The sequence below is a fragment of the Aethalodelphis obliquidens genome, unplaced genomic scaffold (assembly GCF_003676395.1).
Source record: "Aethalodelphis obliquidens isolate GAN/ISIS:26980383/991018 unplaced genomic scaffold, ASM367639v1 scaffold12, whole genome shotgun sequence".
Taxonomy (NCBI): domain Eukaryota; kingdom Metazoa; phylum Chordata; class Mammalia; order Artiodactyla; family Delphinidae; genus Aethalodelphis; species Aethalodelphis obliquidens.
Window position 1 is genome coordinate 2,818,978 of NW_020837956.1, and position 24,365 is coordinate 2,843,342.

A 24,365-nucleotide genomic window follows, 5' to 3' on the forward strand; every position below is an offset into this window, starting at 1 on the left:
TAGCTTGTCTCTACTGACCAATAGTCATAAAAATATGATTACAATTTCATTTCCCTTTGTTTTCTGAGTACCACCATGAAATTTAACTCCAATTCAAGGATTTGAGTTTTATTACTCCTTGCTGCTTACCTTGATTCTTTGAAATTACTCTTGTTTCCTTGAAGTCTACTGATTTATAAAAAATTAATATACTGTAGTGTGACCAAATATTATCGGTTAGGTGGGAAAGTAAAACTATCCTGAATTCAATCAAAATTGAGGGTGCTAGACTTTTAAGTATGAATTATCAGATTTTCCATCTTATTCTCCACCTGTGGAACCTTGTTCAAAATATCCATTATGTACAGTACCTTATACCCAAATGGCCACACCAGTTAGAGCTATCAGTTGGTAGTAGTGTTACTAGATGGGTCCTGCTTCTTGTCAAAAATACTGAATCTTGAAACTGATATAATGTTATATATCAATTATATTTAATTTTTTAAAAATTTATTAATTAAAAAAATTACTGAATCCTTCAACAATTCAAAGAAAAGTAAACCAAATTTTACATACCGTTTTATTGTTTGAAAATTACTTCAGCAGAGACATGTATGTTGCTGGTGACATTTTCAGTGGAGGTAACAACAATTTTAACCTACATAAAATTAACTGGAGGAGAAAGAAAGTAAATCAAAAGAAAAACCTCATTCCACTTTTATTGGGGTAAAGGAAGTATGCAACTAAATTATTATCCTTTATTCAGTGAGAAGCTCCGGCTTTATAAACCTAATTCATGTATTCAGTAGATTACTGTAGTTGATTTGCATGCTTCCTAAAAAGTTGAAACTGTACTTGGACACTTTTTATAATTCCAAAATGAATTGGTCTTTGACAAGTGGGTCGTTACTGCTTTATCCTTACCTCTGATTTAGGATACTTGAAGTTGAAAATAGTTTCTCGCCTTTCATTTGATTTCAATTTTCAGGTACACTTTCCTTGTTTTTAACCTCTTCTATCTGTGTAAGCCTGCAACATTTGACTGTCCAAAGAAAATCCATGTAGTGTTTCTACATCCCAGCATGCTTGGTATCAGATCCCAACACTTTCCAAAGAAAAGTAAGGGTCATCAGAAATTATATTTATCTTTGACCTTTCCCGATCAAATGGGTTGTCTTATGTCCTTTATATTGCATGTAAAGTTTTAGAAGCATATCAAAGTAAGGACAGGATTAAATAAAATGAATACAATCATGCAGAGTTATTGGATACGTTACAAATAACATATCACCATGAATTTGTAAAGGAATGAAATGCTTTTAGGGCATTTTCTTAAAATAATGTACTTCATTTATGCCTTTCCATGTGCAGCTTGTTAATGAAAATCATGAAGTAGAGGCAAAATGTGGGCTTATTCCTGGTGAACTTAAACAATCGGAGCTATTTTGTACCCAATACTAAGAGGGGTTTGGGAATCGTCTGTTAGGAAGACATTGTCACTCTATTTAGATGTGCCTTTGTTTGTTGATAATGTATTTATATACAATTTTTTTAAAAATTAATTAATTTATTTATTTTTGGTTGTGTTGGGTCTTCGTTGCTGTGTGCAGGCTTTCTCTAGTTGTGGCGAGCAGGGGCTACTCTTCGTTGCAGTGTGTGGGCTTCTCATTGTCGTGGCTCCTCTTGTTGCAGAGCACAGGCTCTAGGCACTTGGGCTTCAGTAGTTGTGGCACGCAGGCTCAGTAGTTGTGGCTTGTGGACTCTAGAGCTCAGGTTCAGTAGTTGTGGCGCCCGGGCTTAGTTGCTCCGTGGCATGTGGGATCTTCCCGGACCAGGGCTCGAGCCCATGTCGCCTGCATTGGCAGGCGGATTCTTAACCACTGCGCCACCAGGAAAGCCCCTATATACAATTTTGTCACAAGAAGAGTCATTAGTTTTATATTCTAGTAGAAAAACAAAGGATTTGGAGAATAAAGTCAACATATAGTGAAGTAAGCGCCATCTGACTTCCTATCCATTATGCCAACTAAGAATAAAGTCTGTCCTTGGATTTCAAAATCAAATATTTCAATTAAAAAAATACTCTCGACTAGAAGACATCTGAAATCTGTGGGTTATGGGATTGTATGAGCCCATTTGTGTGGGTACCTGTCTTAAAAATTAGTGTGTCTTTTTATACCTATCTCTGCTGCCCACTCTATTTTGTTGTTGTTGTTGTTAGATCACCTCTTTGTTATTCATTGGGAATGCAGTGTAGGTTCTCTTTTTAGCTGAGTCTCATCAAGAATCTTCAGAAACTATTGTTGATTTAAATCATACCATATCGATCATGTTAATTGTTCTGTGAGTGCCAGTTAAAGGTATGAGGGCAAATTGTATGTCTGTATGCATGTGGGTGTATATGTATTCTTGCGTTTTTATGTACTCTTTTCAAAATCATTCAAAAGGCTTCCATTTCCTCCAGCTGTATTATTTAAGACTTTTCTCTCTACTTTCCCTACTAATAATAACTATGTTTATCTATTTTGTGGCACAGGGCAGTTATTATAAAAAAAAAATAACGAACTGATTGTACGGATGTTCAAATCAGTGATAATCATTAAAGACATAAAATTATAATTGAAATATTTGATGTTTCCTTTGAAAAGTACAAAGGGAGGCTTAGCTACATGTGATCTATCCTCTGGCACAAGTATTTGCTTTCCTGTGAATGTTGTTAGCCTGTGGAGATGAGATAATGGTGCCACAGAAGCTATCAGAATTTAAAACAAGATTTCCTTTGCTACTTCATTCTGCAGATATTTCATAGGAGGTTCTCTGACAGATATTGTGCAAACACTGAGAATACAACAATAAACACTACACATAATACCTGACCTCATGGAATTTCAGAGTTCAGAGAGAAAATATTAATTGAATATGCAATTACAGGGTCAGTGCTTGTTTCAAAAGAGCATGTATCAGGTGTCAGGAAAGCATATATTCAGGTGTCCTAATTTAACTTGGGGACATCAGAGAAGGCCTCCTGAGGAAATAATGTTCCTGCCAAGAAGACTCCATTAATGAGTCATGTTTGGCTAAGGAAAGGTGAGGATGGGATGGGATGGGATGGGAGTGAGGAAAATCTTGCAAGTAGAGGAGAGTACAAGTGCAAAAGTCCAGAGGTAAAAGGAGGGCTTTAGAAGAATTGAAAGAATTCTCATGAGGATGGAAAGAGGAGAGCAAGACAGTGACAGCCATGAGATGGGGCAGGGGAGGTGGGAAGAGACCAGATCATGGAAGTCATCATAAGCCTCATCAGGTGGTCGAGATTTTATCCTGAAGGCAATGGGAGGGTTTTAATAGACAAGCGGCCTGATAGGGTGTTGGCTGACCTGTGGAGAATGGGTGGGATTGCTGTGGAGAGGATGCAGAGATGTCTGTTATTATATTGTAGTAGTAATTGGGCAAGAGGTGATTTGCAGCCTAGATTTGGGCTGTGTCTGAGGAAATAGATCATTTCTGGTGACGGGAACACTCTAGCATGAAAAACAGCACAAGGGGCCACATAATTGTAAAGTTGTCAGGAGAGGTATAATAGTGTAAATTGGTATGAGTGTTGCTCTGCAAACAAGTCCATAGAGCAAAGGGAATGTGTTTTTGAAAGTATTTAATTTGCTTATCAAATTATGTGCATAAACATGTTCATTACATAAATCACATAGAAGCCAAAATACATATTCATCAAGAATCATGCTGCCATAAGACAAGTAATACTAAATTTTAGTATATTTTTCCAAATATATTGATATATGTATACAAGCACACAAAAGAGAACGTAAAATGTACACACTTCTTGAAAACAAAGATAGGCTTGGAATTCATGCTATTTTATCCTTTCAAAAAAATTATCAATATACCAAAAATGTGTTCCCATAGGATAAAATACTATAACATTTTAATAATTTCATAATACAGAGAGCTAGATATCAATGTTTTTATTAAACTATATATTTGGTTCCACTTTGGTATTTACATTTTCAATTAAATACTAATGTATGAAATATTTTCAGTCATATAAAACTTCAAAGGACAAATTGATAAGGTCTAAATGATAGTTCTTTTCTCTTTCTCTAAAAGTGTGTGACTAATATGGTGGGTTTATTGTGGTAAGTATAGTATATGAATAAAACTAGCCTAAGAAAACATTTGTTAATTATTCTAAATCTGAGAAAAATGTATCTTTTATCTTCCCTAGTAAAATGCTCCAGTCTTTTCTTGTGGGCAGTACTACCTACCATTCACCATTTCTTTCACCTCTGAGTCCTCATGTGAGCTATTACCAAAATGTCTTAGTTCAAAACTCCACATTAGTTAATTTTCATAGAATAGAAAAGCTTCTGGCAATATACACGATTGAGTGCTGAGATGGCAGTCTAGATTCTTCCTAAGTGCTTCATAGATCAAGAGAACAGTCATCTATTTGCAAGCATTATTCAAGGTCAATTTAAATTATGTTTTTATCAGATAATTTTTTTATTCAAAGAATCAAGGCTCCCACTTAGTTTAGAGCTATGAATAGGGACCACTGTTGTGGCTTGTATTTGTTCCTGAAGTTATCATGCCTTCTTTAGAATAGTTTAATAAAAAGCAAATATTTGAGCACATAATTTTTTTCAAATGTCATATGCCTCAATCTGTCAAATTTTAAATGAAACTGAAGGACACTCAAAGTCACTTTTGTCAAAGCCTTTTCCTATCATAACATATTTGATGATGCAAGATGTATTCCCTTGTGATGTCCAAGTGGTTGATAAACCAATTTGTGTGGAATATACAAGAACTATTCAGACTTTGTGGTTTCCTTAAATGAGATGAATAAGAATTTCTCTTTTCTGAATAGGACATAAAGTATGCTAGGCCTATTTTAGATGCTTCAGTGTGCCGAAGATGGTATTAAGTTTGGTGTTCATAAATTACTAATCTGGAATAAGAAGAGATTGAATGTATTTTGAAAACTTAAACCTGTTTCACCTGAACATGTTTAACTAGTTAATAAGAAACATCAAAAAGACAAAACCCTGAGATCAATGTTCATTTTTTTGTAAAGCTATTATTTGCTGTTTAAATTGGTTGTTCGGGTCTGTCTATAACATAAGTTTTAATAACCTAGCTCAAATGCAGATTTCTAATTTTCAATTAACATAGGAATAATTTTGTTTGCTAAAATAAAATAAATGAATGAATGACAAGTCTGAAACATGAAATGTTCTAGGTAGAACTTTTTAAAATTCCAAATTTCAAAAAAATCATGTGGCAACTGTATAGCTCAAGCTTTAAGTATTAACTTTTAACCTTTGACCTTACAGATTTTAACCAATGAAATGTCTCTTTAAACTTTAAAGGAAACAATGATAACGAGCGCCTGGCGATTGCTAGACAGCGAATTCCATATCGACTTGGTCGAGTAGTTGATGAATGGCTACTCGACAAAGGTAAAAAACATTGATTAAAACTTCAAATAAAAAAATAATTTGAACATAACCAAGTAGTACTTCATTGTAACACTAATAAACATAAAAAATAAATTTTCCGTAAAACTAAATTAAAAACAAATTTAAAACAGTAAAATGTAGATAGTAATATTTGCATTCCTTGTATAATAATTTCTATACATTTTTAGACGTACCAGCTGTTTAATAATCTTACCCTGTTAACTTAAGGTTAAAGGGACTGTTAAATATAATCCACTAACTCAATCTATGAAGGTACTCACAGCAAGCATTAACCCAAAATGATAAATCATTTATAGATTATATTACATGTTCCAGCCTCTAAATTATTAACTAAAATATATGTAGTTCTGATATCTTCATTATGGTCCTGAAAAAAACAACAAAAAAAACAACTCTTGGTTTAAACTCTAGGCATCTTAAATAGTGGGCAATATGGATTGCCAGTCAAAATGAAGTCCCTTTAACGTTTGCAACCTTCTAAGAGCATTTGGGAACAAGCCCTAATTAAAACTGAACTTAAAGTTGTGTGCATGCTTTTTTATGAACAGAGAGCAATCTGCTAAAACTGGATACTCAATTTGATGATATTGGTACTGTTGTGCTGAGGATTGCTGTTTGATGGAAATGTGCCATAATTTCTCCATCGGTTTGTGTATCATTGCTGAAGCTGCTTTTTACATCTGAAGCTATATTTTTTTTTCATTTTGTTTTGTTTTAATAGACTTGCTGAAAGCCAATCAGAAAAATCTTTTTGAATTTTTTTTTTGTCTCTGACACGCTCAGTGTAAACTATGTGTTTCTTTTCAGTGTATTTGCCGGAAAACAGAATAATTCAAATAACAATGGACTATTGCCTTCAAAAAATACACATTTCTAAAGAAGAGCATATAGATACCTGTGGCCATTATGTGAATTATGAAATTTTTACCATAAATTTAAAATCAGATTTCAGCTGCTATAGATGAGTTTCTACCAGTGGTAATTTTAGAATGACAAATACTTGAAATATTAAATATCTCATTTTTAATTAAACAATTCAGACTTAAGAGACCAACAGTATAAGGTCTTGAGGTAAAAGGGGAAAGGAATCCACTAAAAATTAATTTATAATACATATCTTTGATTGGTCTTTTAGCAAAAGCACTACATTTATAATAAGTTGAGAATTTACAAGTATTTGCCAATGATTATGCATTTCATGGACACCTCATTTATAAGCAATGAATTATGAGTCAAATGCCTCTCTTATAGTTTATTGCTCTCATTATCCACCCCATGAAAGATCTGTTTTATCATCCTTTGTAGAATGTAGAGTTCACAGTCAACATTTTTGCATGTATGTAATATTATTTTTACAGGGCGTCAGCTCACAATCTTCAATAGCCAAGCAACCATAATAATTGGCGGGAAAGAGCAGGGCCAGCCCTTCCAGGGTCAGCTCTCTGGGCTTTACTACAATGGCTTGAAAGTTCTGAATATGGCAGCCGAAAATGATGCCAACATCGCCATAGTGGGAAATGTGAGACTGGTTGGTGAAGTGCCTTCCTCTATGACAACTGAGTCGACAGCCACTGCCATGCAGTCAGAGATGTCCACGTCAATTATGGAGACCACCACGACCCTGGCTACTAGCACAGCCAGAAGAGGAAAGCCCCCTACAAAAGAACCCATTAGCCAGGTGAGTACACAGATTTCATTTCTTCATTCTGGATCTGTGATTATGAAAGTGGACTTTTCTGCATACGTGTCTTTTCTAGAATGGGATTATTTCTGATCTCAAGCATTATGGCTTTTTTAAGACTTGCTTAATATAATGAATTCAGTTTGAGGATGAAATGTGTATATGCTGTTGGTTTGTGGTTTGTGAACTTTTATTGATACATACTGCTTTGTGATGGTTTGTGTGTGGTTAGTTGATGGTCTTGATTCAATAACCTTGGTCTAGCCCAAGCTGAGGGGATTGTCTACTAATTACACAGGTCTTTCACTTTTTAAGTTAAATGAACGAGTCAAATAGTGAAGTATCTGAAAGGCCTTGTTCAAGCTCAGCACTTCATCAAAATAAAATAAAAGCAAATTTGAACATCTTAAAAAAGAAATTGCCTATAGCACTTCTATTGTATTTTGAAGTCTGAAAATTTTGAATGGGTAGGCATGTGGCTCTCATCGTGAACGATGAGTCTACTATTTTACTGTTTATGGGAAAAACACACTGTTAGTTTATCTGAGGACAAAGACCCAAAATATGGTACTTAAAAACTGTCTTGGGGGCTTCCCTGGTGGCGCAGTGGTTGAGAGTCCGCCTGCCGATGCAGGGGACACGGGTTCGTGCCCCGGTCCGGGAAGATCCCACATACCGCGGAGCGGCTGGGCCCGTGAGCCATGGCCGCTGAGCCTGTGCATCTGGAGCCTGTGCATCCGGAGCCTGTGCATCCGGAGCCTGTGCTCCGCAACGGGAGAGGCCACAACAGTGAGAGGCCCGCCTACCGCAAAAAAAAAAAAAAAAACTGTCTTGGGCCAACATATTTCATACATTATATAGCTAACTGCCCTCACCCATATTTCACTTCAATGAGCTTATTTTTCAATCTTATGTCTAAAACTTTTGAAAAACAATTTTTAAATGTCACACTTGTACAAGTAGGAAGTATATTTATTCCATCAAGGTATACTTACTGATTGCCTACTGTGTGTCAGGCACTGGCTTAAGTATTGGCATTACATCAATGAAGAAGAGAAAAAAACACCTGCCTCAGAGCTTATATTTCATAAAGGCTTTTAGAATGCTGTTGAAATTCTATTAGATCTCTGTTGACATTTATAGCCTTTGTACATATTCTGTTGCTAATGCTTTCAGAATTGTGTGTTCTTCTTGGCCCAAACTTGATTGTTTGCTTTTGTTTTGTTTTTGGTAGTTAGTGAATGTCTCTAGTAGGTGCCATGTAAAGCTTTCCAAAGATATGATTCTTACTTTTCTAGAAAACCACGTACTAAAGAAGCAAGAATGACACCAATTATTTTTTAAATTGCTTTTATTTCAAATGTTTGAAATAGATCATGTGTCACATTTAGAAAGAGAGTAAAAGAAGATGAATTCTGTTCAGATCAGCACCCTATCTACTAATTAACATATGTTTACCAGAGAAAGAAGAAAATAGATTTTGATTTTTACTTTGAGTAGGAAGGAGTGGGAGGAACAGAATAGAGAAAGAGAAAATGTCCTAGAAGAAGAGAGATGACCAAAAAGTTGTAAAGTCTGTAAATTTATAAATGTAGTATTTCATATTATACACCTATATGCATCACTTTTTTCTTTCTTCTCTCTCCTTTTTTAAAATTTGCATTTGGCCACAAAGTAAAAGGGGCTGTCTCACAGGGTGTTCATCAATATGTATTTACCGATCACACTACATGTGCCATACACTGTTCTAGGCGCTGGGGATACATTAGGAACACCAAACAAAAAGCCCCTCCCTTATGAAATAGACATTTTAGTAAGAATGTGTGCTTAGAGTAAAATCATTTTGTTGATTTTCTGTGTCTTGTTTGGGTTTATAAGATTGTTAGTAATTGCACTTAGCCTCTTGGATAAAGACTTGTGTCTTTAGACAGATTTATGCATGCCCAACAGCTCCGTTTGATATTCTTTTCTAATACTTCATTAATGATTTGTTATTGTGTTTATTGGTTTACGGTTTATTTAACGATAAGCAGGTTATTAAGGCAAATCTGATATAGGAAAATGAAACACAGAGCTATGATAGACTATTTCCTTTATGTAAAATAATTCATAAGAGGACATTCTAGGACATTCGGAAATAGAAATGTTCTTGTGAATAAAATTTGAAATGATCAGATTTTTTTCTTAGTAGTCTTGTTTCATCGTTAATGAAATCACAGCTGCTTAAGTTACTAGGTAAACCAGATGTATCCCAAAATAAGGAAAGAATTATCAGCCTTACTTTTATGTTTTTTATCAATTAGTACTCGCTATGTATTAAGACATTGTTTTTTAAGTAAACATTTGTAAAATAGCTATTTCATTTGCAAGTTAAACACCTAGAAATGAAGAAATTAAAAATTTATGCATTTTATAATATTAACTAATGTGAAAGGAAAACAGTTAACTGCCCATTAATTGCCAATGAAAAGAGTCTCTTTTATTGTAAGCTATAACATGTTTAAAGATAGCAGTGGTTTATGGAAGTAAATGATCTGATCAATTAATAATTACTTGGTTCATTTGAGGAGGTATTGACTTAAATAAAAGATTACTAGGTTCATTAAAAAATACATATTTTAAATCTTTAGATTTTTAACAGACCAATAACAGCAATTAAATAATTTGGATTAATATACTACAAATATTCAACAACAGTGTTTTAAAGTTGTACTAAAAGTTTTTAAAATTCTCTCTTGGGGCTTCCCTGGTGGCGCAGTGGTTGAGAGTCCGCCTGCCGATGCAGGGGACACGGGTTCGTGCCCCCGTCCGGGAAGATCCCACATGCGGCAGAGTGGCTAGGCCCGTGAGCCATGGCCGCTGAGCCTGTGCGTCCGGAGCCTGTGCTCCGCAACGGGAGGGGCCACAACAGTGAGAGGCCTGCGTACAGCAAAAAAAAAAAATTCTCTCTTAAAAGGATATGTTTGTGATTACAGGTAATAAGATGTGAATGTACGGGGGAAGAACTACTAGGGAAGAAAGCAAATTATTTATTTTTGAGTAACAGAATGATTTGTTGTAAATTTACTTTACTTCACAGTTGATTTTTATCTTGCCCTCCAGCTACAAAGAGATTACTGATATATGTAGAATTTAAATGTTTGTTAGAATTGTCAAAGTCTTGACATTTAAATATGCAAGTGATTTGTAATGCTAATTCTAAGACTGTAACCTTTGACCTGCCTACTTTCATCAGCCGCCTTACCAAATTGTGTACCAGGGAGGGTCATTTTATTTTTCAAAAGACACACTGGACTGTTTTCTCAATCAAGGTGTATTTTCCTCAGCAATAGCTACAATGGCAATGTACTTTAGGGTGATTGCATGTTTTCGAACTATGGAAACAGATTTTTGGTCAAGCAGAATTAAATTGGATTCATTTCAGATAGATGAGATGAGGTTTGTTCAGCCATCCTGCAGGGCAAGTAGTAGGGGAGAATTTTCAGTTTTCACAGAGTCAGAGAATATAAAAGAGTATTCACAAAATGTCATCCCATAAGATCCTGTTTACATTCCTACTTAGAAGTAAATATGCTTTAAAAAGAAAAAAAAAGGTTTTCTTCTCTGAATAATGATCAATTTTAAGACTGATGTTTACTTTAGGAAGATATGATCTATGTCATGAAATAATGAGGACATTTACCAACCTTTCTGATGAAATGACTTGAAAAAATGTGAATGTAAAAATATTAATAGTACTTTTTATATGGATTATATAAAGTTGATAAAAATTTGTTTTACTTATGATATCTAATATCTGAATGTTTCCATAAGACCCACTCATCCTAAAAAAGAGAAACTTTCTATAAGGCTAATCTCAGAAAGTGAATATTTGCAAATAATTAACAGTATTAAGTTCTTCAGGATGCTGAGAGCTTCTTGGGATTTTTGATGGCTGAGTGTTCCCCCTTCTTCTAATAATTTGCCAATGTCTTACAATGTATTTGTAGATTTCCTTAAATGAGTAAAAGTACGCCAACATGCAAAGGGCAATGTTCATTCCCTTCGGTTGCCGGTTTGTAAAGAAAGGAAATTATTTCTTTTCAGATCAAGATTGTGGAATTTCTTTTGGTCTACGCTTTGTATCCCATCTTGTGATATTGTGGTTCTTTCCTTCAAGAATATTTTACAAGTTATTTACATACCGTAGACAGTATGGATCCACAGTAATGCCTTTTGCCTAGAGGAGGTATGGTAAAATAGATCACAACGGATCAGGAGACCCGTTTCCAATTTCAACACAACCACCTACCTTTTCTGTGTAACTTGGACAGGTGGGTTAACCTCGCTGCACTTTGGCCTTGCGCTCTCTCTAAAATAAGTGGGTTTAGGAATCTCTTGAATTGTACTCAGCTCTAAAACTTCACTGACTCTAGTGATGATACTCTTAATTAGGTCTTCTGATGCTTATTTAATAAAGCATAGATTTCACCCTTGACTTGTACACAGTGTGGCATGCATCTCAGTTGGCCTGTATAGTCCTCTTGTGCACCTGGTGTACCGATGTAATTATTAATAGTATCCTTTTCTGACTCAAAAGCATCCCATTTTCGTCTATAAATTATATTCCATTCTACTTTTACAGCATATATAAAATCTATCTTTGCAAGAAAATCATACTTCATAAGAATAATAAATAGAGAAGCCCTGTCCTTTCATTCAGAGCAGAAGCTGATTCTGGTATCCTTACTTGGTTTCAAGAATCCATAGCCTTTTTCATCTTCTTTTCATCTCATTTCAAAAATCTTTTCATCTCATTTCAAAAGTCTTGAGAAGGGGGCTTCCCTGGTGGCGCAGTGGTTGAGAGTCCGCCTGCCGATGCAGGGGACACGGGTTCGTGCCCCGGTCCGGGAAGATCCCGCATGCCGCGGGGTGGCTGGGCCCGTGAGCCATGGCCGCTGAGCCTGCACGTCCAGAGCCTGTGCTCCGCAACGGGAGAGGCCACAACAGTGAGAGGCCTGCGTACCAAAAACAACAAAAAAATCTTGAGAAGGGAGACAGAATAAGGCTTTGAGAGATTCTGGTTTTCGACTGGAGGGACTATAGTTTGCAACTCTTAGTAAGAAATTAAATTGTAGACTGGGGCAGAATCAGTAAATATAAATGAAATGTATTGGAACAATCTAGTTAGGCTTATTTCAGAGTGGAGGTAGCAAACCTACTCAAGAAAAGGAACTATTGAGGATTTAAAACATTGGTAGGTGGTCAGGACGTGTATCTTCATTTCCTACTGAAGTCATTGGCATTTGATTCCTATGGAATGTTCCAAAAAGAATCCCAATTAGGATTCAAGCAAAGAAAGAGTGTTTGAATGTGTCACACACTGCTATTGCTTCCTGGTGGCTTTGGAGATACTCATAAAAAATTAATACTATTTGTTTGAAAAACGTAAGCAGAGTACACACATATTTCCATGAAAAATATCTAAAACTAACAAATAACATATTGTAACTTCAAAGAACAAAATTTTATTTTTTTATTAAAAGTATTAATTAACCTTAGCTGTGGCTTCATTATTAAAAAATAACTGCATTACTTATAATTATGTGTGTTCCTGATAACTACTCTGCATTTTAAAGTACTAGTGACATGAATAATTAGTTTTATTTTCCCTAGTCCAATCATTCTGCTCAATTCACTTAAACTAATGTACATTTCTACTGCAAATTTTAGTGCATACTGAAAAGAAAAACACTTGGGTGTAGATTTGAAAATATATACAAAGGCATATTCTTCTGAAACTAAGAAGAATGGTGCTGGCTAAGAAAAGTGCAGCTCATTGTAATTTTAAATGTAGGTAAGCACTTCAGTTTAGAAGGTGTTTTTCCCCTCGTTGTGGGTAAGCAAAAGTTCTAGGATATATACATTTTAGAGTTTATTTTAAGAATTATTGTGTTCAGTGCATATTCTTTAGGGTCTGGAGGTTTCACTGGATGAAAAGGTGCTCTCGGTGGATGCAACCTTGGTTTTGAGACATCTTTGGACAAGGCTAGTTCTAGACAAAAGTAGCCATCCATCCACCCATCCATCCATTTATTCACTTAACGTATGTTTGCTGAGCACTTACTATATACCAGGCAATGTTCTAGTCACCGGAAATACAGCATTGAATAAAATTAGATTTTTCTGTACAAAGCTCATATTCTAGTTAGGGGAGATGAACAATAAACCTTAAAACAGCATACATGGGATGTCAAGTGCTATAGGAATAAAGCAGAGAGGAGAGGGGATGCTTGTGCGTTGGGGCTGCGGGGGAAGCATAAGATGGGAATCTTTTCTGAATAGATATGGAAAGGTTATTAGTGATATGGCATCAATTATGAAAGAACATTGGGGGGGGGGCGGGAACTCTGCATGCCCTGCCCTGTGTGGTCCTAAGGACACAAGACACTAACTAATAAGTGTCTTGTTAATTAAATCAGAAGAGTAATCAAATTCTAGGGATGTACGTGAATGAGGAAGAAATGAAGACTCAGAAAGTACAGCTTGGTATTATTCTTGTTATTTTACACATGAGAAAAATTGAGGCAGAGAGAAACTAAGTAACTTCCCCAAGGCTATGCAGCCAGCTTCTTTTCAGAGTACGTTGGGGTGATCTGGTCCTCTGCCCTTAAATAGGTCCTCTGTCCAGAATCTCATCACTTCCTGCCTTCTCATATTCTAAACTAGCTCAAACTTCTCATATCCTCATATTCTAAACTAGCTCAAATGATCTCCACCCAGGTGTCAGGCTGCTCTTTCAAAAATGCAAATATGGGCCTTAATACATCCAGGTATTTAGGACAAAGAGCAGATTCCTTGGATGGTTGTCAGGGTCCATTGTTCACAGCTGGCCTCCTGTCTGCCTCATTAGAAGTTTTATCTCCACTCCTCCACACTCTTTTCCCCGATCCTGTTGAACTACTAACAGAAACCTCTAGAGGTCACGCTGTTTCACACCTCTCTGTCCTCTGCCTGGAAAGCCCTTTCCTTTTTTCACCTACCTATTTCCCTCCTTCATACTCCTGCCAGTCTCTCTCAGTCTGATTCTGCCTTCTGAGAGCTGACAGTCTGAAGAAGCACCACTGGCAAGGGCTGTTAGGGGGCAGTATTGCACAGGGGTCAAGGGCAAGACTCCAGGGGCCTGAATGCCTACTTAAATGTCAGCCTTGGGCTTCCCTGGTGGCGCACTGGTTGAGAGTCTGCCTGCTGATGCAAGGGATGCGGGTTCGTGCCCCGGTCTGGGAAGATCCCACATGCCGCGGAGCGGCTGGGCCCGTTAGCCATGGCCACTGAGCCTGCGCGTCCAGAGCCTGTGCTCTGCAACGGGAGAGGCCACAACAGTGAGAGGCCTGTGTACCGCAAAAAAAAAAAAAAAAAAATCTCAGCCTTACTTTCCCTGCATACTGGCTATGTGCCCTAGGCAAGTTAGCCTCTCAATACCTCTGCTTCCCATCTATAAAATGGGGATGCTGGTTTCACAAGCTTATTGTGAGGATTAAATGAGTCAGTATAGTATGTGAACTATATACAATTACTGCTATTTGACAATTTGTATTACCAAAAAAAGAAAATTTCTTATGGTTCACCCTAAAATACAGAGAAGTAAAAAAATGTCTGACCCATGTAACCATTATACAAATGATAGTTACGTTTGAAAAGCATTCCTCAAGTACACTGTATAAATTAAAGCATCTTTCTTACCTTTAAAGATATTTTCTCTGCCCTTGAAAACAGCTCTGAATGGATGTTTCTAAATCAGAACTCAAATGGTGTGGTATGTACTGTGCTGAATTCTCTGTTGAATGTGTTTTCCACAAGGAGGCAGCACCATTCCCCTAGAACAAGATGTGGGAAGGGGTGGGAGGCAGGAAATGATTCGGGGGAGAGTTGTCACTGGCATTTAGTGGGAGAGGACCGTGGACCCTAAATATACTGCATAATGAAGAACTCTCCGCTATCCACTGTTAGTGGGTAGTGAAGAACTATCGCTATTTTACTCACCTCCACCCACCATCACCACCATCACCACCACCACCAACACAATCTCAAATCACTGTTGACGGAGCAGCCCAGAAATTTCATATACCTGTTTCCCAGCTGTTCTCAGACAGAAGCTCATTCATAGTATGACACTGAATCGTGCAAATATGACTTCTGTCAGTATCCTCAATAACGTGTCTTGATTAAGGAGCTTAAAAGTCACGATATACTCCTTTTTCAACTTGGAAATGAAAAACTTCAAGTACTTCCAGCTGTGAGTTAGACCAAGTTGGGTTTATGATTCTTGATACAATTTCTTTTGATATCATTTTTATTACCATGGGGGAAATAGAATGACTTAAAACTCTGTATCTAATTAATATGTGGCAGTAATTTCAGTGAGCATTTTCTCAGAAAGAACTGGTGAGGTTGGCTCCCTTTCTGATATTTCAAGTCTCAGTTGTAGGACAAAGGAATATCTTTTTATTATTAACAATGCTTTTTCTTCTTTCATGATATATGTTAAACAGTAAGTATTGTTCAATAAACTAGTATCAAGATTAAATTTAAATCTCTATGATTTTTTTTATTGAAGTAGAGTTGACTTACAATGTTGTGTTAGTTTCAGGTGTACAGAAAAGTGACTACATATATGTATATATATGTATGTAGGTAGGTATATATATATATATGCTTTTTCAGATTTTTTTCCATTATAGGTTATTACAAGATATTGAATATAGTTCCCTGTGCTATACAGTAGGTCCTTGTTGTTTATTTGTTTATCTATTTTATATATAGTGTGTCTATCTGTTAATCCTCAACTTCTAATTTATGCTTCCCCCTCCGTTTCCCCTTTGGTAACCATAATTTTCTTTTCTATGTCTGTGAGTCTATTTCTGTTTTGTGTAAGTCCATTTGTATCCTTTTTTAAATAGATTCCACACATAAGTGATATCATATGGTATTTGTCTTTCTCTGTCTGACTTACATCACTTAGTATGATAATCCCTAGGTCCACCCATGTTGTTGCAGATGGCATTATTTCATTCTTTTTCATGACTGAGTAATATTCCACTGTATATATGTATACCACATTTTCTTTGTCCATTCATCTGTCAGTGGACATTTAGGTTGCTTCCATGTCTTGGCTATTATAAATAGTGCCACTATGAACGTTGGGGTGCATGTGTCTTTTCGAATTAGAGTTTTCATGTTTTCCTGATATATGACCAGAAGTGGGATTGCTGGATCATATGGTAACTCTATTTTTAGTTTTTAAAGGAACCTCCATACTGTTTTCCATAGTATCTGCATCAATTTACATTCCCACCAACAGTATAAAAGGGTTCCCTTTTCTCCACACCCTCTCCAGGATTTGTTATTTGTAGATTTTTTAATGATGTACTTTCTGACCAGTGTGAGGTGATACCTCATTGTAGTTTTGATTTGCATTTCTCTAATAATTAGCCATGTTGAGCATCTTTTCATGTGCCTGTTGGCCATCTGTATGTCTTCTTTGGAGAAATGTTTATTTAGGCCTTCTGCCTGGTTTTTGATTGTTTTTTTAATATGGAGCTGTATGAGCTGTTTGTATATTTCGGAAATTAATCCCTTGTTGGTCACCTCATTTGCAAATGTCTTCTCCCATTCTGTAGGTTGTCTTTTCCTTTTGTTTATGGTTTCCTTTGCTGTGCAAAAGCTCTTAAGTTTAATTAGGTCCCATTTGTTTACTTTTGCTTTTATTTCCATTACTCTAGGAGATGGATCCAAAAACGTATTGATGTGATTTATGTCATAGAGTGTTCTGCCTATGTTTTCCTCTTAAGAGTTTTAAGTTTTAAGTCTGGCCTTACATTTAGGTCTCTAATCCATTTTGAGTTTATTTTTGTGTATGGTGTTAGGAAGTGTTCTAATTTCATTCTTTTACCTGTAGCTGTCCAGTTTTCCCAGCACCACTTATTGAAGAGATTCTCCTTCCTCCATTGAATATTCTTGCCTCCTTTGTCATAGATTACTTGACCATAAGTGCATGGGTTAATTTCTGGGCTTTCTATCCTGTTCCATTGATCTATGTGTCTCTTTTTCTGCCAGTACCATACTGTTTTGATGACTCTAGCATTGTAATACAGTCTGAAGTCAGGGTGTGTGATTCCTCCAGCTCCATTCTTCTTTCTCAAGATTGTTTTGGCTATTTGGGGTCTTTTGTGTTTCCATACAAATTTAAATTTTTTTGTTCTAGTTCTGTGAAAAAATGCCATGGGTAATTTGGTAGGGACAGCACTGAATCTGTAGATTGCCTTCGGTAGTAGATGATTTCTTAAATTTTTATTATTTAGTGCCTATATTAGGTTTTCTTATCAGTTAGCATTACTGAAAAGTTCCCCAACAAGAAAAATATATTAACATCGTTAGGCTGGAACCTCAAGAGATCTAGTTAATTCATCTGCCCCTATACAGCACTAACCAAACAGTTTTCACTGTCTTCTCATCATCACTGTTCTCTTTATGTAGGCTCTCAAGCAGACAAATAACACCAGTGTTAACCAATAGTTTCTCCGTTAGCATAGTAAATGATAATTAAAACAAATGAAAACATAGCAGTGTATATTTGTTTTTATTAACTTACTTATTTTCAGCCATGATGCATGTTACCTATAAATCTGCAATACTTTTATTTAAAATTATGAATTAGCAAATATCTTTTGTGTACCTAACATATAAAATGCACTTTGCAAGGTATTGAATTCCTGAGGATGAGTGTGAGGTACCTAGAGATACAGAGTTGTACAACAAGAACCAACCATTTCTCAGATATGTAGAGACTCCATACATGAAATGCAAAGTGCCCTAAATCAACAATAGTAAAGCTTTTGTACATCACAGGTGTACAGTCTGTTATTAACAGCATCACTGGCACAATTGAAACCCTGAAACAAATTGACAGGACGGAAGATATTTTAGTCTTTTTTTAATAGCAAGTGATTTGAAGCAACACCCTTTTATTACTTAACATGTCCTGGGTGTTGGCAATGTGCTAGACACTACTCTGAGTCTGAAATTACCCACATTCTGTGGAAGACTTTTTCTAAAATAAATGTTATCATCTGTCTATAGGTTTGATAGGGTAGCTGGTGGTACAGGCCCCTTTTGTCCTCTTTTAAGATTTTCCTAGTCAAGAGGGATGTGGAGGCTCCCCTGAAAGGCATGTGGGGGAGCCGAATCACCTCCGTCCCTCCATGGAATAAATACTGTGCTGTTGAGGAAGCCTGGATGCTGCTGGTTATGTGTGTGAACTCAGTGTTGGACTCTTATATGGAGTAAAACATGAGCCAGTAGTAAAGGGAACTTTAGAATCATGTTTATCGTGGTGACAGATTCTTTAGATCAGCTAAATTTGCATGAGCAAACATCTTAGTATAGCATCTGGCACAAAGTAGGTGGTCATTGTTTCCTTCCTTAGCATCCTCGTTTCCATTCTGCCACCACTCTTCTTCCTTCTCTCTGTTTGCTCCTTTTTTTCCTTTCTTCCTTCCGTGTGTGCCAGACCCCGTTCTAGGCATTGCAGATTCAAAGAAGATGACGCAAATCTCAAATAAGAGAAATGGGCCTGAATTTGATCAACACCATCCCAGGACTGTGTAACAAATATATTCAACTATAGATTCCCTGAGATACTGGCAGGTAACCACATGAGGAGTCTCTATCTGCTGTACCATGTTAAGCCAGCTCTTACGAGATCTTCACTAAATGTAACCCAGCATGAAAAATTCAGCAGGAAAACTTTGGACCTGGAACTCTTGAGGGAAGCTTATTTTCATATTTTCTACACCTCTTAGCTTACCTCTACGGTAACTATCCCTGAATGTGTATCAAAAGATTGTGTGTACAGCTAGATTACAGTGTAAGTACTTGTGTCCACAGGTCCAAAGAGAGTATCAGTTTCTTTCAAAAGAAAATAGAAAATATTCACATTCCACTAAAGAGAGTTTCTCTTGTTCTAATGCCCATATTTCAGAAGTAAAAAGGATTCGTCAAGATTCTCTCACATTTTGTGGTGAATTTCCTGTATCTGACCTTTCCCTGCACAGCATCAACTGGCCATTAGTAATAATTCTAGACAGAGTCAACATGGTAGTCCATAACAACAGATGGAAAATAAGACATCACAAGGCAGCCAAATGACCCACTTATTCTGTTATGAACTGATGGCTTTCTACTATCCAAAGTAAGCATTTTCATTATAGTTTTAGGTAGAGGTTTAATTATATTTATGACTGAAGTTGTCTGTGGTTTATTTCATTGCCTCATTGTCTTATATACTCTTGTCATTGTGACTTTGCATTCCACATTATTTGGAAACTTGATTCAGAAAAGGGAAAAAAAAAAAAGAGCATGTTACTTAAAGTACCCAATCTGAAATTTATCATTGGTACGCTAGCAGTAGTAAACAAAATACAACCTCCCGTTTTCAGTCTTTGCAGTGTTACTCCCTCTGCCAGCAATGTTCCTGTTTCCTTCTTTTTTCCTGTGCTGCAACTGTACCTGTGATCTTACTCACAGTAATTGACTCTACCTTTGTAAAGTTCTAAAGCTTTGCTAATGTTAATGGTATGAGATGATTTTAGACCTTGCATTTCACTTGAAGCTTTCTGGAACAGCCCTAAGCAGGATGCATTTCTTGTTTTCATAGCACTTTGGAAAAATAGGTAAATACATATTCAGATAAGTAGACATACAGGTAGTTATCTATCTATCAGAGCCTTTAACTTTTATTTCATTTTCCTTTTTGACAAGCACCTGAAAGTCCAAACCTATGCCCTATTCACCTGTGCAGGCTCAGCACCTAATGTGCTTGGTGCAAAATGGACACTTAGTAAATAGTTTTTGCATAAATAAATTATGAACACCCAAAGTGCATATCCCAACGCTGAGATAAATACGGACTGCTGCCTAGTGGTAAATTTTCCCGGACTGATCAATAGTTGCAGAGAATAAAGATGGTACATGTAAGAAGGGAACAACAGAATTTTTCCTTCATATGCAGGGTAAATACACAGTTTTAAAACAAAGGGTGATGTCGTTTTTAAGTATATGCGGTCTCACTTAATAGAAAGGCATGAATAGGATATATAGGAGGCAGATTCTCATTTCAGTTTGTGTTACCAACATTCACTTAAGTTCAGGAAGGATAGTCCAGTAGTTGTCCCTAAGGTGGAAAAGACAAGGGTACAAAGCAGTATAATTTTGACTGACAGGTTACAGATTAGTGGGTGTAACATGCTTTTCCAGAGGTTGAATACCGTCTCATCAGTTTGGGGTTATGGTGGTTTACCTAGGTGGGGAAGGGGCAGTGTTGATGGTCCCCCCTTTAGAGGAATATTTTATCCCTGGCATAGTTTAGAATTGCTGATGCACTGTAAAAAAAAAAAAAAAAAAAAAAAAAAGCAGGCTGACTTGTAGTAAGATTTAGTATTGCTTTTAAACTATCTACAGCAAAGCACCCCCTGTTGTCTGCCCCAGAAGCTGACCTCCCCACAGTCAGATTGTTAACAGTTACTTCAGAATTGCGTGTAGTATTTGGACCATTTTGAAGAGGCAGGAACTCACATTTTCAAACCATTTTTCCGATTTTTTTATATCTCCAGCTAATTTTGACAAGCTGAATAAACAGGTAAAAATAGGAAACCAACGAGGAAGCCTCGTACTGTGAGACCCATTACAGACCCACTTTTGCACCAGAGACTCGACAAGGCTTCAAGAAAAGCTGGGCATAGGCTTGATATTTAGACATTGACTATTGCTGGAAAACAGAACTGGGGAAAGTGTATAATGTTCTGGAAAGAAAGTCACTGCTGAATTTAAGCATGTAAAAACTGATATTTTCACTGGCAATTTCAAACGAGAACTGAGTACAAAGAACTAGAGAATTAAACGAAGAGATTAGAGGGACATGCTGGCATAACACTAATTGGACACAAAGACTTAAATGAAGTTTGGGGAGTGGAGTGAATTCCTGATGATAGACAAAGCCTAGGAAATTTCAAAGGAATTTATTCTTGCTGTGTGGCTTATTTGAAAACTACAATATATTTAAATGGGTGGTACCTCAAATTGCAAGTAATAACATTAATTATAACCTGCTCTTTTACCCTAGTTCTGAGGCTAATAACAGGATGCTGGCAAAATCTACTTTTATGCTTTGCTGAATGTATGCAAAACAAGTGGGAATCATTGTTAAATTATTTTCATTAAGCTATCACATGCACATGAAAACAAATCAATATGATTTAGAAGATGATATATGTGTAAACAGTAGCAACCTTACTACCCCTAGTCTTACTTCCCCGAGATGATACCTTTTCACAATTCTTTTGGTAATTATTTCCATATCTCTAAATAATATGCTTACATTTCCAATTTTTTATCCCTTTTATATAATATTTATGCAATCTCCAGAAAGAAAACTGAAGATTAGTTCCTGGCCTTAATCCCTTCATTTTCCTTTTCTTCTTTTCCTCTGAATTTTGTTCATATATTAGTTATTTTTGTCACTTTAAATAGTATATTTATATCTCTAATCCATAACAACAGATGGAAAATAAGACATCACAAGGCAGCCAAATGACCCACTTATTCTGTTATGAACTGATGGCTTTCTTCATTGATGAACAGTGCCTTATGAGGTCAGAAATATAAGACCATTTCTAAGATTCCATTTAAGATAAGATATTAGAGAGAATGAAGGCTATTTATGAATGAAGGCTTATATCTCTATTTCTCATTCCATTAATATACAACAGTATCTCTTGAGTATCCGCATTAGTAAGGTAAATATATTGTACACCTACCTGTTCCTCTAGCTTCCCTAGATCTCACCATCTCATTATATTTCCAGAGATTTTAACATACTGTTTGGCAACCACAACTACATCTTCCATATTTTATCTATGAGGAGTATAAAGTGGAAAAGCAATAAAGCAGATTGAGATTATCATTACTATGTAAATATTGTCCAATGCCCATTTCACTTATGTGTTAAGATTACGTTCATTTTCTTATGGGTCCAATATTATATTACCTGGACTGCTCAAAGGAGAATTTCCTCAGGGTCAGGTTCAAATGGATTCCTTTCCATCCTATCAATTGCTTATAATCAGGACATTCTGTTTTGCTTCATATTTCAATTATACCTGTCTTCCATATTTTTTTTTCCAGAAGTTCCTCAACATCTTTTTTCCTTACATTTCTTCCTTTACTTTTATTGGATCATCACTTTAAATTCCCAATCACTCTTTGAGTTCTATCAAATCTTTCCTTTCACCCCCCAGAGATCTCCTATCTGTGCTTTCCGTTCTTCAGCACCAGTGTTACTGCTTGCTCTTGAGTGTGACAGGAGACCCTATTCAGGTTGAGAGTGGTCAGAGCTTGTAGGGTGGTCGACTTTTCCTTGGAAATGGCAGACATGGAGCAGACATCCTAATGCCAGAATGAAGAGAACATTCATAGTAAGAGCCTTGCCTTTCCTTGGACAATTTCTTGGTTTTAAGAGAAAAATGACCTGGATTTTCATTTGTTGGTTTGTTTTTGCTTTGGGGTCAAAAAGCTACTGTTATATTTTAGGTGGTTATATTAATTATCTATCTCTGTGTAACAAGTTATCTCAAAATTTCGTAGCTTAAACTAACAGACATTTATTCTCTCACAGGTTTTTTGGTTAGGTGAATCTGGGTGAAGCTTACCTGGGGGCCTTGGGCTCACAGTCTCTCATGAAGCTGGAGTGAAGGCTGTTGACCTAAGCCTGCAGTCTCATTTAAAGGTTTGACTGGAGGGTGGGAATTCACTTTCCAGTTCACTTGCATGGCTGTGGGCAGGCCTTATTCTCTCACATGTGGGCAGAGGGCTGCTTCATGAATGCTGGCAGCTCACTTCCCCCAGGGCAAGTGATCTTAGAGAGGAAGGAGGGTTGGGGGTAGAGTCTGGGGCTTACTTAGGATGGGAGCCACAGACTTTTCATAACCTAATCTTAGAAGTGACATTCCATCATGACTGCGGGTAGTCTAGCCCCTCCATACCCAAGGGGCGGAAATAACACAAGGGCGTCAATGCTAGGAGCTGAGCGTCTCTGGAGACCTAGAGCCTCTCACAGTGTCAGAGAGTAGAGGGTGCCAACCGATATGACTTTTGTGTATATTTTCTGCTGGTCTCCTTCCAGATCATCTCCAGATTGGCTGTCACTGACTTTATCCCCTGTACCTCAATGCATTGTATTCCAAGCTGTGCATTTTTCTGCTTATCTCACTCATCAACTCTTCCCTTCTAGTCTTCTACTCATGTTTGGAAATCTCTTTATTTTGTTGACTGCATACTTTTTCTCTTCACTGGTAGGCTTTACATACCGTATTTGTTCTTCTAGCCTTTGTTTTAGTGGAGCCTCAGGAGGGAGAGACACAAAAGCATCAGTATTCTCCCCCAACTTGAACTGGACGTTGAGATTGCTACCGTGATGAGAGGAAATTAAATGTGTTGGTACTGCGTTTAGTCCCTATGCAGAAAAGAATGCCCTTTGCTTTTCACATTCAAAACACAGATGAGAAGTCTTCTCTATATCCACAATTGACTGAGTTTTCAAATTTTAACAAAACCCGAAATATGAAGAAAACAACGTTCTTTATAATTTCTGAGTTCTGAGCTTCCTACTCTTTCCCCTCACTAACTTAACCTTCTGAAGCAGTTCCTGCTTGCTTGAGTATTTATGGTATTGCATTTCTACAACCTTTTAATCTTCCCAGTTTGACAAAATTTAGCAATAATCATTTGGACTCAAAGAGCAATCGCAAAACTTCTAAATGGCTCTGTGGTTGACAAGGCCTGAGTTCTTCGGCATTATTTTATTGTCATTCATTTTTGATGGTTGGAAGGAGATGATGTGGTAAGCCAGCAAAATAGCCTTCATTCTCTCTAATATCTTATCTTCAATGGAATCTTAGAAATGGTCTTATATTTCTGACCTCATAATGCACTGTTCATCAATGGAGAAAAGCCAGAATGGAAAGCCAGGTGTAGTTTTGTCTTGGTGTCCAATTTCAATTTGTTCCAGAGAGCCAGGAACAGAAATATTAGAGAGAGATTAGAGGGGTGTTAGAAAGAAAGAGAGGAGGATTTTTGTTATTCCTACATTCCAGGGTTTTTTTTACTTTGACTTCAAA

General features: G+C 36.7%; 1 protein-coding gene across 4 annotated transcripts in view; it reads left to right on the top strand.

Annotated features, from left to right (window-relative positions):
* Positions 1–24,365, top strand: part of LOC113623723 (neurexin-1-beta) — a 706,008-nt gene that overhangs the window by 553,508 nt on the left and 128,135 nt on the right. For 3 of the 4 annotated variants that reach the window (XM_027113158.1, XM_027113154.1, XM_027113156.1), the window contains 2 exons: positions 5,364–5,453; positions 6,833–7,152. In XM_027113158.1, the coding sequence (XP_026968959.1) occupies positions 5,364–5,453; positions 6,833–7,152 (410 nt within the window). The remainder of the gene's footprint in view (positions 1–5,363; positions 5,454–6,832; positions 7,153–24,365) is intronic. The other variant, XM_027113155.1, reaches the window with a different exon arrangement.